The sequence below is a fragment of the Schistocerca gregaria genome, chromosome 1 (assembly GCF_023897955.1).
Source record: "Schistocerca gregaria isolate iqSchGreg1 chromosome 1, iqSchGreg1.2, whole genome shotgun sequence".
NCBI lineage: Eukaryota > Metazoa > Arthropoda > Insecta > Orthoptera > Acrididae > Schistocerca > Schistocerca gregaria.
Window position 1 is genome coordinate 992,765,005 of NC_064920.1, and position 18,043 is coordinate 992,783,047.

At 40.5% G+C, this 18,043-nt stretch overlaps 1 protein-coding gene across 1 annotated transcript in view; it reads left to right on the forward strand.

The window, feature by feature from the left end:
- Nucleotides 1-7,437: 7,437 nt before the first annotated feature.
- The window catches only part of LOC126284287 (uncharacterized), a 194,889-nt gene continuing 184,283 nt past the window's right edge, over nt 7,438-18,043 (forward strand). Inside the window, exon 1 of the mRNA XM_049983153.1 lies at nt 7,438-7,465. Within this exon, the coding sequence (XP_049839110.1) occupies nt 7,448-7,465 (18 nt within the window). The 5' untranslated portion in view covers nt 7,438-7,447. The remainder of the gene's footprint in view (nt 7,466-18,043) is intronic.

Consider the following 18,043-nt stretch of genomic DNA (forward strand, 5'->3'; position numbering starts at 1 on the left):
TGCAATTGGCGTTATTCCGCGCTATTTTCGTAAACAGCAGGACAAGAATTTCCATGCAGACAAGCTGAGACATCATAAAATCTCCTACAAAAGGGACCGTTAACTATTTCTGGTACACTATACAATTTCCGAGAGGTCGACTTGGCACTTATTTTACATAGCCATGTGACATCAGTATAACATTGAGAACCTTTTAGATGGCGAGTCGCCGTCATATGTCCCATTAATACTGCTAGGGAGAAAGAAGCATGTGCTATCCTGGATCAGATTTCTGTAGCGCGATCTGTGACGTCAGTATCCACAGGTATATCGTCAACAACGGTAAACACACGTGCTCCCCAGAGGCGTTTCGCACATGGGATCGATGTGAGTGTGCCTTGGAGTTCTGTGGCGAGGTGGGCAGGGGTGTGTGCTGTACCTCACGTGATTGGCAAGGACGTGACAGCGGAGGAGGAGACGCTGCGCAATCGGGCTGCTGCTAGCCTGAGGGAGGGCAGCCCATGGACGCCAGAGTGACACTGTGCCGGGCACGGCCGTCGTAGGGTCTGGGCCAGGGGCAGCGGCGGCTGCGTCGGGCGTCGAGTGGCGGTATGTGTCTTTTATTACCGATCTTTCGTTTAAACTGTATTTCATCGGTTTCACCGACCAATACGTTGCTACAAATTTAAAAAAAACTACCTCATACATGTGAAAAATGTGAATTTAATCAATTTGTACAAATTTTTTATATCAACGTGTTGTTAGTGGTACAATAGTTAAGAGAGGATGTGCATGAGGGGTGACATGGAGCAGAACAGCAGGTTAAGTGCAGAACACTAGGTTAATTTGCATAATTTTTGTGTAAAACACAGTAAAACAGTTTAAGGAGGTGGGTGACAAAAAAGAATGCGCCAGAAATGACGTTCAAAAGAATGTGAAATTTGAAAAGTGTACCAAAAAATGGTGCGAGGACATAACTAATTACTTAATTTGATATCAAAAGCGGTACAATAGTTTAAGGAAATGGGAGTGACATGGAAAACTACTTAAGAGATCAATAGGTTAAGTGCTGACAAAGGCACAAACATTAGGTTAGGACACCCAGGCTACAGTGCTATACATTATACCCTCGAATTTCCTGTTATGAGATCCTTCCTCTCCATCATTTTCTATATATTCCATACACTCCCTTGAATCATATACATTGTTTAAATAATCAATATTCCACACAATGTCTAAATTGTTTAAACAATATTCCATACACTACAATCGAATTCCCTCCAAATGATCGATCAACTCAGTCTTTTTCCCGCCAATTTCCGCGAGGATTGGTGGGAGGTGAGGGAAGTTTACTAGAGGGGGAGAGGTTAATTAATTTGATCAATTTAATTAAGTAGTAAATCAAATTGATAAGAGTGAGAGGGGCTACTCCAATAACTCAGAACTGAAATTGTAGTTATGGCAGCGAGGGGGAAGGGGGAAGTGGGAGGGGATGGGGAAGCAGTAGGTTAAGTGCCTGTCAGTCAAAAGGAAGGATCCTTTTAGCAGAACAATAGGTTAAGTACCTGCCAATCAAAGAAGAACAATAGGTTCAGTACCTGTCAGTCAAAAGAGAACAATAGGTTTGCCCCTGAGTGCATACCTGTCCCTGATGTAGGCAGGGTGCACTGACAAAATGAGCTGGCTTCCTTGTTGCCCTAATACAGAGGAAGATGAGAAGAGAGATATCACACTGTGTGAAGAATTTGATAAAGCACTGGAAGACTTAAGTTGAAACAAGGCCCTGGGAGTAGACAACATTCCATTAGAGCTACTGATAACTTTGGGAGAGCCAGTTATGACAAAACTCTTCCATATTGTGAGCAACATGTATGAGACAGTTGAAATACCCTCAGACTACAAAAAGACTATAATAATCCCAATTCCAAAGAGAGCAAGTGCTGACAGATGTGAAAATTACCGAAATATCAGTTTAATAGGTCACAGCTACAAAATACTGACATGAATCTTTTTCAGATGAATGGAAATTCTGGGAAGCTGACCTTGGGGAATATCAGTTTGGATTCCATAGAAATCTAGAATACTGATCCGACAACTTCTCATAGAAGATAAATTAAGGACATACAAATCTACATTTATAGCATTTGTAGACTTAGAGAACGCTTTTGACATTGTTTACTGGAAGACTCTCTTTCAAATTCTAAAGGTAGAAGTTGTAAAATACAGGGAATGAAATGATATTTTCAATTTGCACAGAAACCAGATGACAGTAATAAGGGAAGCAGTTGTTGGGAAGGGAGTGAGAGAGGGTTGTATCCTATCTCTGATGTTATTCAGTCTGTATATTGAGCAAGCAGTAAAGGAAACAGAAGAAAATTTGGTGTAGGAATTAAAGTCCAAGGAGCAGAAATAAAAGCTTTGACATTTGCTGATGATATTGTAATTCTATCAGAGACAGCAGTGGACTTGGAAGAGCAGTTGAACGAAATGGACAGTATCTTGAAAGGAGAACAAAAGCAAAACGAGGATAATGGAATTAAGTCAAATGAAATCAGGTGAAGCTGAGGGGATTAGATTAGGAAATGAGACGCTTAAAGTAGTAAATGTGTGTTGCTGTTTGGAAGCAAAATAACTGATGATGGTTGATGTAGGGAGGATATAAAATGTAGACTGGCAATAATAAAAAAAAGCGAGTTTTTAGAAGAGAAATTTGTTAACATTGGGTGTAGATTTAAGTGTCATGGAGTCCTTTCTGAAAGTATTTGTATGGAATGTAGCCATTTATGGTAGTGAAACATGGCCGATAAACAGTTTAGACAAGAAGAGAATAGAAGGTTTTGAAATAGGGTGGTACAGAAGAATGCTGGAGATTAAATGGGTAAACCATATAACTAGTGAGAAGGTACTGGATAGAACTGGGGAGAGGAGAAATTCGTGGTACAGCCTGACCAAAAGAAGGGATCGGTTGGTAGGTCATATTCTGAGACATTAAGCCATCACCAATTTAGTATTGGACGGAAGTGTGGGGTGTAAGAATCGAAGAGAGAGACAAAGAGACGAATACATTAAGTAGAGTCAGAGGGATGTAGGTTGCAGTAGTTACTCGGATATGAAAAGGCTTGCACATGATAAGAGTAGTGTGGAGAGCTTCGACCATAGATCTATGGTCGAAGGTGGAGAGCTGCATCAAATCAGTCTTCGAACTCAGGACCATAACAGCAACAGCTGCTGATTAGTATGGGCCGAGCACTTCTGCGGATTGCCAGTGCTGATCGACGCTCCCTGCCTCACTATCCTTCTTCTCCTCCAGACGCACAGGCTATGTTGTTCTTCCTCCGCTCCTCGGATTTCCTTGAGCCAAACCGACTTCTTTCAGTAGAAGCGCAAACAGGAAGTCTATACATCGAAAGTAGTATCGATTATTATACAAAACGTACGAGATCTATCGATCAGGAAATTTGAACTATCGATAGTGCTTCATTGTATTAATATTTATACCTGCGCACACTGACGAAATTCATAGGAGAAACAGATCGTCAATAAGGGAGCCGTTAGTATAAAAATATATTGCTGTAATACGGAGATCCTGGAAAATATGGGAAAGTTGGTCGCCCGTCATCATTGGCTGATGATGAAATGGAGCTAATAACTTTGGACTAGAATGTAGTGAGGTTGGGTAAATGAGCGCTCTTATGGGCTAAAGGGGACTACAGGGGCACACCCTCAGTATTTATTGACAATTGTAGTTCGTCAAACCTTGAGTGTATTGAGCCAATCTCACATCATCAATAATACTGACAAAACTGCCAGTTAACAATGCTGTTCTACAAGGTTTAAGATATGGAACACCCAAAACAAAGCGATTTTTGCTGTTATATATGTTATGGGTTGCAAGCAACAGAAAATAGCGAGAAAGAGAAAATGGGTCCTAGAATGGTTTGGAAGAGGATTAGCAGCTAGTCACAAGTTAATTTACTGACAAACCAGTGCTATGAACCCAGAAGATTTAATAAATTAGTTTTCGAGAGTCTTGCATCATACAGTAAGGCATTAATGTTTATGAGCGAGATAAAATAGAGACACGAATATTTTACTGAGAGAGGCAATTAGTTTTGACGAGAGATTAGGAGTAATTTTGAGATTTCTGTTGATAGGCAGGTCTTTTGAATGCTCAAAGTTTTGTTCTGTAATATCAGCAAACACAATTAGTAATATTCTATGGAACCTGTGACACAGTTATATCGGTCTGGCAAGACATGTTCAGGCAGTTGACATAAGCCACTTTTTTCCTTTTATACGGTAATAATTTGGTGAAACTGAAATGCATTTTGCAGTCTTCATGATAGTCATTGCAGATACATGGCGGATTTTTCGAAGTGGAAGCAGTTTTTCCAAACTGCTTTGTAATTCACCGACCTTGCTCTATTTTCAAAGAGATAAAGTAAGCAGTGTCATTAGAGAACCTTTCGTTGACAATCCTAAAATGTTACATACCATGATGACCTCACTGGTCTATTAAAATTGTTTTGTGTCAAAAGGCTACTTGAAAAAATGAATCTGAGGTATGATATGCCCAAAGCTGAACTGAAAACATAAACAGTGCACACTAACGCCATGTGGCTGGCTCATGAAGCACTGTCAACATCGGAATGGAGAATATTGTCAAACTGACAATACTTCACAGGTTCAAGGTTCAGTATGTATCGACTCTACTGAGAATATTTGAGGGCCATCAATATTTATAGTACTGACAATTAGTCAACACACGCTCTCAGGCAGTCAATATACTGACGGTTTGACAATATTATTGAACATGTGAGGGCCCCTTAGAGCTTAACCCTTTACTGGCCACAGGGTCATTTCTGTCGGTGTGAGTGATCCAACTTGTCACATCCTGAAGTGTGCCACCTGAAATTGTTTACATTTTCAGTACCTTTCCACTGTTCACTGCAGTCGGCATCCAGTGTATTGCCATCATTCCTGCCAGTCACTGCCTAGTTGTTGTGAGCCTGCCTGACCCTATGTGTTTGAGAGTGCATCAATTGCTAAGAATGTAAGTTGCAATTAAAATTGTAATTTGCCATAATATTTGGTATACATGATATAATTGTTAATGAAGTATAATCTCTCTCTCTCTCTCTCTCTCTCTCTCTCTCTCTCTCTCACACACACACACACACACACACACACACACACACACACATATATTTAGTTACACTGACAACCTTACAGTTGCTTCATTATCACTTTTAGCAGTGTACCTTTTCCACTCATTATATTTTCAGATGGTAGCATCCCACATGACCAAAGGAATATTTGAGGAATTTCGTTGATAGGAGATTGATGAAGTCATTGGAGACGTAAGAGGAGCGAATACAGATGATGAGAACCATGAGAAGTAAAGTGAGGAAGCTTCTGAAACAGAACATGAAGGAAGTGAATTCAAGGTAGAGTGCTCAGAGGATAGATTTTGTGTATGCAAAGACATGTGTATAAAATATAAAAAGAGCCTTCACGACCTGGAAGTGCAGTATCGTAACCCATTTACCTGGAAGAAAGGTGTACACCAAAAGTCAAGTAACAGTCATCGATTCATTTTCTATTTTGTTTGATGAATATATAGTGATCTCAGTGGCATCAATGTGTACATAGAGTCGGTAAGAAATGAATATTACAGTATGTTGTATTATCAACTGTGAACAGATTGCTTGAACCTGTTGCTGGTACCAACAGAAATGTAGCTTGTGAACAATTGGTATACGAGTTAATAACTAGTTCAGCTTCTCCTTACGAAAAAGTTAACAATTGTGGGTACCCTACCAAAAAACAAGCGTGAAACCCCTCCAGTATTTCAGCTTAGCAAGCATAAAACAATGTACAGCAGTGTTTTTAAGTTGACTAAAGATATGACTTTAGCCTCAAACGTTACTGCCAAAAATAAGGCGATAATATTATTATCAATAATGCGTCATGATGCTGCCATTGACATGTCAACTGGTGTGCAAGTGAAGCCCAAAATAATCACCGTTTATAATGGTACCAAAGGTGGGGTCAATCCATGCAATCAACAGTTTGTAAATTTTGATGTCGGTAGATGAACAAGAAGGTAGCCACTAGCCATATTTTTCCATTTACTAAGTATAATAGGCACAAACATACATTGATGTGGGGTTGGGGTCAAGTATAAGTATTTTGTCTCATATGGATAGTTTATTGTGGTTTTGTTTTGGAAGTATTATTTTGAGTTTTTAAATTGTCCACGACTTCAGTATAAAAGTTGTTTCAAGTATTGCTGACGTTTTGTGCATCCCTGAGTTCCCTCCCATGTTATGATATCATTGTTTTCCACACCTACACCTTTCCTCTTTTCATTTATGAGAGACCATATCGTTTTTAGTGATATTTGCTATCTTGTTTTCATAATATGTCGGTTTAGTCTCTTTTATCAGTTTGGTGTATGTTTTCTTCTTTTCCATATATGCATTCCTTTTTTATTGGGGTGGCCTTAACCGAAAATTTTCATACATTTTCATGGGAGGTGCAAAATGTGCCCCAGAAAAGACGACAAAACCTTCTCAGAAATACTCAAGATGCAAATCCTTTATTTGCAAAGCTCATGTAAACATAATATGTGGAGATTGTGTCAATGATTTAGGATGAATTTATTACGATTATTAGTATAAATTCTCCACATTACGTTTGTGTTAGTGTTATTTTCAAGTGTATTCTAATAAATCGTCCATGTTTCTTGTTACTAAATGATTGTTTGATTTCCCTATCTGGAAGAATATTTCAAAGACCATACAGCGAAGATTATCATTACTGAAAGCACCTAAAGTATGTGTTCTACGCGGAGATATATATGACTACAGGCCCCCGTAAGTGGATTTCCACCCTCGCGCCTACTTAAGGATGAAATACGAAGGAGTTGCATTGATTTACTTCATCTCGATGGGTTTCATGAAATACGACGCTCGTGCTGTGCATTCTGGTATTGGATGCATTATTTTTTACAGAAATCGGCTCTATTTATTGTTCAAATATGTGAAGCCGTTTCTGACAGTAAACAACTTTGTGACCGGAGCACGTTCGGAGAAGCAACATCGATTAACTGTAATTAAGATTTTGAAGCAAATGTTTCATAATTAGTTTCCATAGTTTACAGACCACTTTGTGGAATGTCAAGCTATTAGACTTTGAAGTGTTCTATGTAACAGAAAAAAACTTTAGTAAATCACTCATGACCAGAATCGGAAGTTGATGTTCTATGGAAATTTTCGAAATTAATGTTGAGGCCAAAAAATAAAATTTCTCTGTGGCTTATTCACTATTCTTTGCGTTTATAAGTAGAAGTAAATATTTTATTATGTGAAACACCGTAAGCTATACAGTCATGGATGCTATGAAGGCATTTATTTCGAGTGCACAGAATTATTCAAAATCATTTCAAGAAGAGGACATTAACGAAATGGAGGTGCAGTTGGAGGTAAGAATTTAAGAGCCAAATAATATTTATTTTATTCTTGGCACTACCAGGAAGGAGGTGCATGTAGAAGGAAAACAACAAGACCTTACAATGTAATTATCAGTACGAATGTGTTATTAGGGGCGATATTCAAGATTACTGCAACACACGAAAACAGTTTCGAGTATGGTATGTGACAGCATTGTCATGTTGTTTTACAGAGCGACGTTTCGGCCACTTGCAGTTGTTCTCGCATAACTTCAAACGGTAAAAGATAATTCGTAAACCTGATTGATCTGTGTCGCACGTTGAGATATATGATCCTCTTTGCAATAATCTTCTTGTATTTACGATGTACCATGTGATTCGATTACGAGTTAACAGTAGAAAAATGTAGATGATGTTATTTACGAACGAGTATTGTCATTGGCTGAAATACTGACGATTCAACGTATCAGTTTGTTCGTTTTGATGCTTATTCGGCATAGTTCCGAATATATCTCGATTTACTGTTTTGTTCGCGATTTCCTAATATAATGTAAGATACATTTATTCGCGATGTAAATTAAATTTCCAAGACTTCCCCTCGTCGTGGCAGTGATTATTAACAACAGCAGACTTTGGAAAAATAACGAGACCGTACGTGCCTTTCTAGTTTACTTTTCTGTGAATACTTTTGGCCTCTTTCGTTTGATAGCAAGATTTTATTAGTTACAAGGAGTGTAATTTGAGAAAATTACTGTTTATTTATTAGTTCCGTAGTTCTTATTTTTTTCAGCCAATATCGGTACCGACAGTTTTCAGTTATGATTTGATTTAGTGTTCAACATTTAATCCATATTATCTTTAGCCAAAATTCGCAATGAAATGTTCCTTTGACAGACATGTAAATGAGGCGTATTTTCGAATAGTTTCCATTTTTACCAGACTAATTTCTTTCTACTCCGTACTGTACGATCTGACATCAAGATAGCGGTAGTGTGTTTTTACGGTACTCCATTAATTGCCGGCCGCGACGGTCTTGTGGTTCTAGGCGCTCAGTCCGGAACCGCGGGACTGCTACGCTCGCAGGTTCGAATCCTGCCTCGGGCATGGATGTGTGTGAAGTCCTTAGGTTAGTTAGGTTTAAGTTGTTCTAAGTTCTAGGGGACTGCTGACCACTGACGTTAAGTCCCATAGTGCTCAGAGCCATTTGAACCATTTTACTCCATTAATTATTCCTTAAAAAACATTCCTTTCATTAAAATATTCTTAAGTCGAAGTTTTTTTGCGCCGAGGTAAATTTTTATTCACTGTTTCTCTTTATTACGTCCACGAAATCCACAGTGATATGACGTCACATTGTGCGATGTTTGTCGCATGTTTCCAATGTTACTCGCCACAGCCGATGACACGTATCAAATGGTTCAAATGGCTCTGAGCACTATTGGAACTCAACTACTGAGGTCATTAGTCCCCTAGAACTTACAACTAGTTAAACCTAACTAACCTAAGGACATCACACACATCCATGTCCGAGGCAGGATTCGAACCTGCGACCGTAGCAGTCGCGCGGTCCCGGATTGAGCGCCTAGAACCGCTAGACCACCGCGGCCGGCGACTCGTATCGAGGACCTCTCTGTATCCAACATTTTAAAGTACGGAATGTGCCCGCGTTGTCATGTAGCTTCAAAGACCAACGGCCACTTTCAGTAGCACTCGCATAATTCGAAATGTCGAAAGGCAATTCATGAACCACATAGCGGATAGCGTTATTTCGCTGCTAGATGTTTAATTTTTCTTATGATGTCAGTGAGAAACTGTGCACATGAGCTACAAATTGACCCAGATTCCTCCTCCTCTTCTTCTTCTTCTTCTTCTCTTCTCCTTTTTTTTTTTTTTTTTTTTTTTTTTTTTTTTTTTTTTTTTTAAAAAGAAGAAGCTTTGTGATACCAACATTCCCTATTCCACAGATCAGTGCTGCCAGCCCCAAGCATTATAATTACCTGCTTAATAGCTTGTTGGTCCACCGTTTAGAAGCGATCCTGCGCGGCTTTGATTAGACATGGTCTTGGTAGTTTTCCGGAGGTAGGCCTATACGGCACCAGATATTTACGCGTAGATCACACAATTCACGTAAATAACATGACGGTAGCAGTTGGACGCAGAGTTGGTCCTCGATAACATCCCGGGTGTGCCCTGCTGGTGTCAGAACAGGCGAATTTAGTAGCCAAGACGTCAACATGAGTTTACTGTCATGCTCCTCAAACCACTGTATCACGCTTCTGGCCTTGTGACTTGGAGAAGATAGCATCGCCTTCGGGGAAGACATCAAGTGTAAGTATAGAATCAAGTGACCAAGCAACAAAATCGCTGAAGAGAGGAAAGCCCGGTGTATCTGACGGATACCAGTACGATACCACACAGCGTGTGCGAAAAAACTTGCCCCTCTTCTAGCAGCATGTAGGTATCTGGTGAGCGAAGTGTTCCTAAGGATGGGAAAAAAGCACAGTAATGACTGGAAAAAGGCAAAGGTCCTTCCCATTTTCAAGAATGGTCGTCGAACAGGCGCACAAAACTATAGGCGGTCTGTTGTTGAATTTTGGGACATGTTTAATGCTTGTTATGTTTGTTATAACATTTCTGGGGACCAAAAATATCCCCTCTGCAGGAATCAACATGGGTTTCGAAAACAAAGGTCATGTGAAAAACCCAACTTACTCTGTTGATACATGAGACCTAGGAAGCAGTAGATACTGGTGCACGGGTAGATGCTGTGTTCTTGACTTCAGTGAGGTGTTCAGTACAGCTCTCCACTGTTGTCTAATCAACAAAATACGAGACTGGGGAATATGAGACTAGCTGTGTGATTGGACTGGAAAGTTTGTAGTAGCTGTGTGATTGAACTGAAAAGTTTGTAGAAAACAAAGAATAGCATGTCATTCTCAACTGAGAGAAGTGTTGATGTAAAAGTAATTTCGGGCATACTCGAAGGGAGTGTTACGGCAACGCGTTTGGCGACACCCCTAATCGATTTCGGCTTCCCAACCAGTGTTAGGTTTTAACTGGGGAGGTTTACGCTGTTCTCCAGGTGGTCCAATACATCCGTCGCCATCAGCGGATACAGTACATTATATGCTCAGCTTCGCTCAGCTCTCTCCTCAGTCTCCAAGCTCTCTACCCTGTCCACCCTCTGGTCCACCAGATTCAGGACTGCCTCCACTTGCTCCACTTGGGGGGCATCTCTGTGGTGTTCCTCTGGATCCCAGGACATGTTGGTATCTGTGGAAAAGAGGCGGCCGATATAGTGGCCAAGGTTGCCGTCTCTCTTCTTCAACCTGCTGTTCGCATGATTCCCTTCGCCGGCCTGTGGAGTGTTTTATGTCGTCTTGTTGCTCTTTTATGGCACGCACATTCATCGACACTTATCAATAATAAATTGCGGGACGTGAAAGCTCTTCTCTGTGCTTGGACCTCGTCCTCCCGAACTCGTCGTCGGGAGGAGGTAATTTTAACTAGACTCCGGATAGGGCACTGTCTTTTTAGCCACCGACATCTTTTAAGTGGCGATCCTCCCCTGCTTTGTCCCCACTGCTCTCAACTGTGGACGGTGAGACACCTTTTACTTGAGTGCCCCTATTTTACTCCGTTACGTGCCCGTCTACAGCTGTTGCCTGATATGTCTTCCATTTCAGCAGATGACACGCGCTCAGCCGATTGCGTTCTCGACTTTATTAGTGTCAGTGAGATAATATCAGTCATTTGAAGCTCTTTTTGGGGACAAACAACCCCCTTCTATAGTGGTTTTTTAAGCTTTCCATTCCGTTTTTAGCTTCCCCACTTTGAGTTTCGCTCCCATTTCTACTGGTTTCCAATATGGTTATTTTACCTTTTCCTAAGTCACAGACCTGGCGCTAATGAGCCTAGCAGTTTTGCGCCCTAAAACCATAACAAAAAAGAGTGCCGTTGCGAGCTCGGGAAGCGCTTGTGGGCTTCGGAAGGAAGCTGGCCCCATGTCGCGGCGATTTGCTTGCTTGAATGATGGGGGAAGACGAACTGAGCAGCAGCGACTATTAGGCTGCACCTGTATTACGGTATTTGTATCTCGCGCCCGGGCAGCAAGAGAATAGGTGATTCTTCCAATTTAATTATTGAAACGTGCGCTAGAAATGTCGGATGATCGCTTCTCTGCCTTAGAGGATGAGCAGCTTATGGAATGGGTACCCGAACGGCGTATTATGTGGAACATGGCTGACGGCTAGTTGAAAAACTAAATGCAAAGGAAGTTAATGTATGCAGAAATCGTAAGAAAAATGAATTAAACGTGTACTGTAACAGAAAAGTCTTTGGTTACGTCCAATGTAATACATTTGTACTGAGCCTTTAACAGCATTTGTAACGAGTTCGATATTATTATTATGACAGCATTAAAATTCTGCTCGTTGAAGTAATCAGTGAATCTGTTCCTCACAGTGAATCCCTCAGCTTTGGCGTAACCGTCGACACCTACCAAGTATGTCATGTTGGCCGTGGCCGGTTCTTTAATTTCTGGAATGTCTGTGTTATAAGGCAATGGGGACTGGCATTCCTGCGAATTCTCAAACAACGGTTTTGTTACTAAAATATTACACGCTTGTTCTTCACAGTGTAACAACATTTGTGTGACAGCTCTGCCCTTCCTGATTATTCTTCCCAATAATATGCACTGTTCCCCCTCTTCCCTAACTTCCATTTACTTACCGAGTGCCACAATTAACAGGTTTTATATCGACCACTGCGCTGCATGTTTTTCCATTGCTGCGTCCGCTAATACAGTTGCACTGCACTGCACCGCACCTACGATAACAATGCGCTAGTGAACCACACAATGTCGTTCTCGTCTAGGGGAAACTGTAGAACCCACAGGCTTCCAACAAATTGTAAAAATAAATTATTATTTTTCCGAAACTTTTTATCGGCTTGACCCCCCACCACCAAAAGTGTAAAGAGAAAAAAGTTTGTCTCTTACTACATTTTGGATGTTGGTTTGCTAAAAAAATTCATACTTGACATGTTAATTTATTACTTCACTCTTACTGACTCTACTGGGCAGCCAGCCGGAGTGGCCGTCCGGTTCTAGGCGCTACAGTCTGGAACCGAAGGACTGCTATGCTCCCAGGTTCGCATATGCCTCGGGCATGGATGTGTGTGATGCCCTTAGGTTAGTTACGTTTAATTAGTTCTAAGTTCTAGGCAACTGATGACCTCAGAAGTTAAGTCGCATAGTGCTCGGAGCCATTTGAACCATTTTCTACTGGGCAGAAAGCTTGGACCTGTTACTGACATGTACTGCTGAAGCCAACTATAAAAGTATATTGTTGTACGATACATAGTTTACGAGATGTGACATGATAAATATCGAGTAGAGCGTATAGCTGACTTCTCTTAAAAGCTTAAACATTTCTCAGTTTCACCAGCACAAAACTTTGAGAGAATTAAAAGAAAGTGCCATAAGGTAATTCTCGTATTGCTCTATCATGTACAGTTGCGAAATTATAAAAAGCACCACTTTAACTTCTTACGTTCTGGCATGCTCCTTCCTGCTCCTAGGGAAATGATTCGGACAGCGTCCTGCGGTCTGCATCAGACAGCGAAAGACACAAGCATATTCCACAGCTTGCTACAATAAATTTCTGCACCTATAAACACGTAGCTTAACTGGAATCGTGTTCACACGTTGTGCAGGACCACCGCTGTCCTGTCCATGACAGGTTCACGTCAGGTTGTAGTTCTAATCTGCACCTACATAGATACTTCGCAAGTCACCATACAGTGCATGGGTGAGGGCACCCGGTACCACTCGCAAATGGAGAGCGAGAGAAAAACGACTCTCTGTGTGCGTCCGTAAGAGCCCTAATTTCTCGTATCTTATCTTCCTGGTCGTTACGTGCAATGTATGTTGGCAGCAGTAGAATCGTTCGGCAGTCAGCTATAAATGCCAGTTCTCTAAATTTTCTCTATAGTGTTTGTCAAAATGAATGTCACCTTCCCTCCAGGGATTCCCATTTGAGTTCCCAAAGCATTTCTGTAACACATATGTGTTGTTCGAACCTGTCAGTAACCAAATCTAGCAGCCAGCCTCTGAACTGCTTCGGTGCCTTCTTTCAATCCAACGTGGTACGGATACCGAACATTTGAGCAGTGCTCAATAATAGGTTGCACTAGCGTCCTATATGCAGTCTTCACAGGTGAACCAATCTTTTATATTTTCCCACATTTAGGGCTAGCTGCCAGTCATCACACCAACTGCAAATTTTTGTCGAAGTCATCTTGTGTACTTCCTACAGTCACTCAACTTCGATACCTTACTCTACATCACGGCATCATCAGCAAACAAGTGCAGGTTACTGCCCACCTTGTCTGGCAAATCATTTATGTCTATAGAGAACAACAGCGGTCCTATCACACTTTCTTGGGGCTCTCCTGTCTCTGATGAACAGTTGCTATCAAGGACAACATACTGGGTTCTGTTATTTAAGAAGTCTTCACATATCTGTGAACTTATTCTACATATGCTTGTACATTTGATAATAGCCTGAAATGGGGCACCATGTCAAATGCTTTCTGGAAATCAAGAAATATGGAATCTGACTGTTGCCCTCCATCCATAGTGCTCGGTATATCATGTGAGAAAAGAGCAAGATGAGTTTCGCACGAGTGATGCTTTCTAAAACGATGCTGATTCGTGCATATAAGCTTCTCAATCTCAAGAAAGTTTATTCTATTCGAACTCACAGAAGTTAGTGATATTGGTTTAATTTTGTGGGTACATTTTCTTACATTTCTTATATACTAGAGTCACCTGCGCTTTTTTCCAGTTGCTTGGGACTTTGCGCTGTGCAAGAGATTCAGGATAAATGCAAGCTAGGTAAAGTGCCAATGCCGTAGAGTACTCTTTGTAAAATCGAAGTGGGATTCCGTCATCAGTTGCTCCGATGTCTTTCTTTTATAAATGTTTTTAAGAAAATAAACATTCCATGCTTTTTTACAGCTTAAAATTGACTTCGAGTTGTAAAGTACATCTTCGGTTAACACTACTTGCTATTAAAGTTCAGCATGCCTCAAGTCTTTCATAGCTCGTATAAAAATTGCCTCATTCATATAAACAGAGTTAAATGGGCATTTGTGTTACATGTGTCTCTTGTTATATGACATACTGATGCAACTTGAAGCAGATAATAAATAAATAAATAATGAGTTTTAAAGTTGTGAAGAAAAGCATCTTGCACTTTTTATTTTAGTACAAGTATGTCAATCAACAGATATGGAAAAGGCAATGGTGCAATAAATGAAGAATCCAAAATGTAATTTATACCAAGCTAGATGCTGTAGGCCTAATTTGGGATCTTTTTGTTTCAAATTTATGAAATGTCATACACAGATGAGGTGCCTTACGACAAATTGTGAACGTATGGTTTCAGGTTTTGAGTGCAAAAGTAACTGTCGGACACAGTGGCTAACCGGAAACTTTAATCCATTCATTCTTGTGATGAGGAAACGCTAAATTCCTGGTGTCTCAATGAGTCTCTCAATCGTTCTTCTTGTGCACCATTCACAGATGGAATAGGAAAGGGTTATAGTGTTAGTGGTACACAAAATAGCCAATGCCACATACTCGCAAGGTCACTTGCAAAGTATAGATGTAGATGAGATGCAGATAGTCCTCAATGATGTTCATGTAGCTGTCTCAGTGTCTTCCATTACTATCACAGGGAATGGAAGCTCCAGTAAATGCCTCCCGTACCAGCGCTTAATTTCTGAAATTTTAGGTGCCAGAATGCACCTCTTCAACCATACAAAAGCCCTCCCCCAATCATAAAAACCACAAGTTTCAATTTTTGAAAGTTGAGCATCCAAATTGCTCTACCGAGGGTATGGGGTAGGGAAAGAGGAAAAGATATTGAAAGCCATGGGCAAAGGGGTTTGAGAAGAAAGATATTTATGTATCGGGTCAGAAGGTTGCCAACTTTTAGCCATGCATGCACCAAGCTCATGATTGATTAGCAGCTGCTGCATAAATTATGACATGGAAGAAACAAGATGTGTGTTCTCTGACAATGCACAGTGTTGTCAATCCCTGCACAGTTCATCAACTATAGGTGCTGACAGAGGTGTGAGTCACTTGCCTCCTCTGTAATTTGGAAAGCAGGCTTCTTATTCACTATAAAGTTCTCATAAACTTTTAGAAGTTTTTTGCCATGAGTGCACTACACTAGGGCCAGTCTGAGAAACTTTTTCCACACAGGTGACTTTTCATTTGATGCCCCTTTCCTGTCCCTGCCTTTTCCCTGTACAGTTCACCTGTGTTAGTTTTTGCTACTAAAAATGAAGAACATTGTATCTTGTACATGGGCACCTCTGGTACCCATCTCAGCTTGGCACCCCAAGGCAATGGCTTATGTTGTGTGGCTCTTAAGCCTTTCGCACTAAACCTGTCATTTAGCTAGCTGTAGCACAACGTGGCTGATCACAGTGAGAGAGTACTATGGCTTTTTAGCAATTGCTGTTCCATTAATATAAAAATGGCCATTCTAGAGTGTTGCACCCCCCTTCCCTACCACTGGATAAATTTCTGCTGACCCCATAGTTTGTGACATGCTTATTTTGTGAGAAGCAAGTTTGGCTCATTCCTTGTTGTGGTGCCCTATGTTAGCATCAGTTTGTTTGTTCAAAATCTCGATTTATGGTGCCAAATCTTTCTTTAAGAAATTCTTAATGGTATTGTCAATTACTGCAAAGCACACTTTTCTAGTGAATTTTACAGCAAGGGGTAAGTTTATCCCATAGTCAGTGGTCTTACCTATGTCAGTCAGAATGATTCTGACGACTTCTTTGGGATAATAAATTTAAAAGTATGTATGTTACTCTGATCCAGTGATTGTAACTACAACACAAGAATTAAGTGCAGTTGTTACAAAGGACAAAATGGAAAAGAACAGGCAACAGTCCCTACATCAGTGGCTCAGTGAGGCACAACAAATAGCCAGAACACATAGGAGCACATGCTGGGGATGCATTTGAAACAAGATTAATATATTTCCTGGTAAATAATGTCTGTATTTACTGAAAGAATTCTAAGCTCCATAAATTCTCAGCTATAGGCTGTAAAACCAGACTATAATTGATGGCAAAATCTGCAAGCTGCCATAGTATGTAGATTTTTTTGTATGCAGTGGAGGAAAGAATACAATAAGCTCCAGAGTGTGGAGTAATATGTGTTGGACAACAAAAATTGTAATTTGGTTCCTACTACTTTAGGACCAACTTAAAGCATGGTGGCAATTTACATCCACAATACTCTTACATTATGAGCCATAGATGTTGTTGTGGTCTTCAGTCCTGAGACTGGTTTGATGCAGCTCTCCATGCTACTCTATCATGTGCAAGCTTCTTCATCTCCCAGTACCTACTGCAACCTACATCCTTCTGAATCTGCTTAGTGTATTCATCTCTTGGTCTCCCTCTACCATTTTTGCCCTCCATGCTGCCCTCCAATACTAAATTGGTGATCCCTTGTTGCCTCAGAACGTGCTCTACTAACCGATCCTTTCTTTTAGTCAAGGTGTGCTACAAATTTCTCTTCTCCCAGTTCTATTGAATACCTCCTCATTAGTTATGTGATCTACCCATCTGATCTTCAGCACTCTTCCCTAGCACCACATTTCGAAAGCTTCTATTCTCTTATTGTCCAAACTATTTATCGTCCATGTTTCACTTCCATACATGGCTACACTCCCTACAAATACTTTCAGAAATGACTTCCTGACACTTAAATCTATACTCGATGTTAACAAATTTCTCTTCTTCAGAAACGCTTTCCTTCCCATTGCCAGTCTACATTTTATATCCTCTCTACTTCGACCACCATCAGTTATTTTTCTCCCCAAATAGCAAAACTCCTCTACTACTTTAAGTGTCTTCTTTCCTAATCTAATTCCCTCAGCAGCACCCGACTTAATTCGACTACATTCCATTATCCTCGTTTTGCTTTTGTTGATGTTCATCTTATATCCTCCTTTCAAGACAATATCCATTCCATTCAACTGCTCTTCCAAGTCCTTTGCTGTCTCTGACAGAATTACGATGTCATCGGCGAACCTCAAAGTTTTTATTTCTTCTCCATGGATTTTAATACCCACTCCGAATATTTGTTTTGTTTCCTTTACTGCTTGCTCAATATACAGACAGAATAACATCGGGGAGAGACTACAACCCTGTCTCACTCCCTTCCCAACCACTGCTTTCCTTTCATGACCCTCGACTCTTGTAACTGCCATCTGGTTTCTGTATAAATTGTAAATAGCCTTTTGCTCCCTGTATTTTACCCCTGCCACCTTTAGAATTTGAAAGAGAGTATTCCGTTCAACATTGTCAAAAGCTTTCTCTAAGTCTACAAATGCTAGAAATGCAGGTTTGCCTTTCCTTAATCTTTCATCTAAGATAAGTCGTAAGGTCAGTATTGCCTCATAGACATAATTTAATAATGTATTGAGCATCATTTTTAATGCTGTACTGTCAGATTCAAACTGGAAACTCAGACCCTCATTAATAACAGGGCACCTCACCTGTGGGAACCATTCA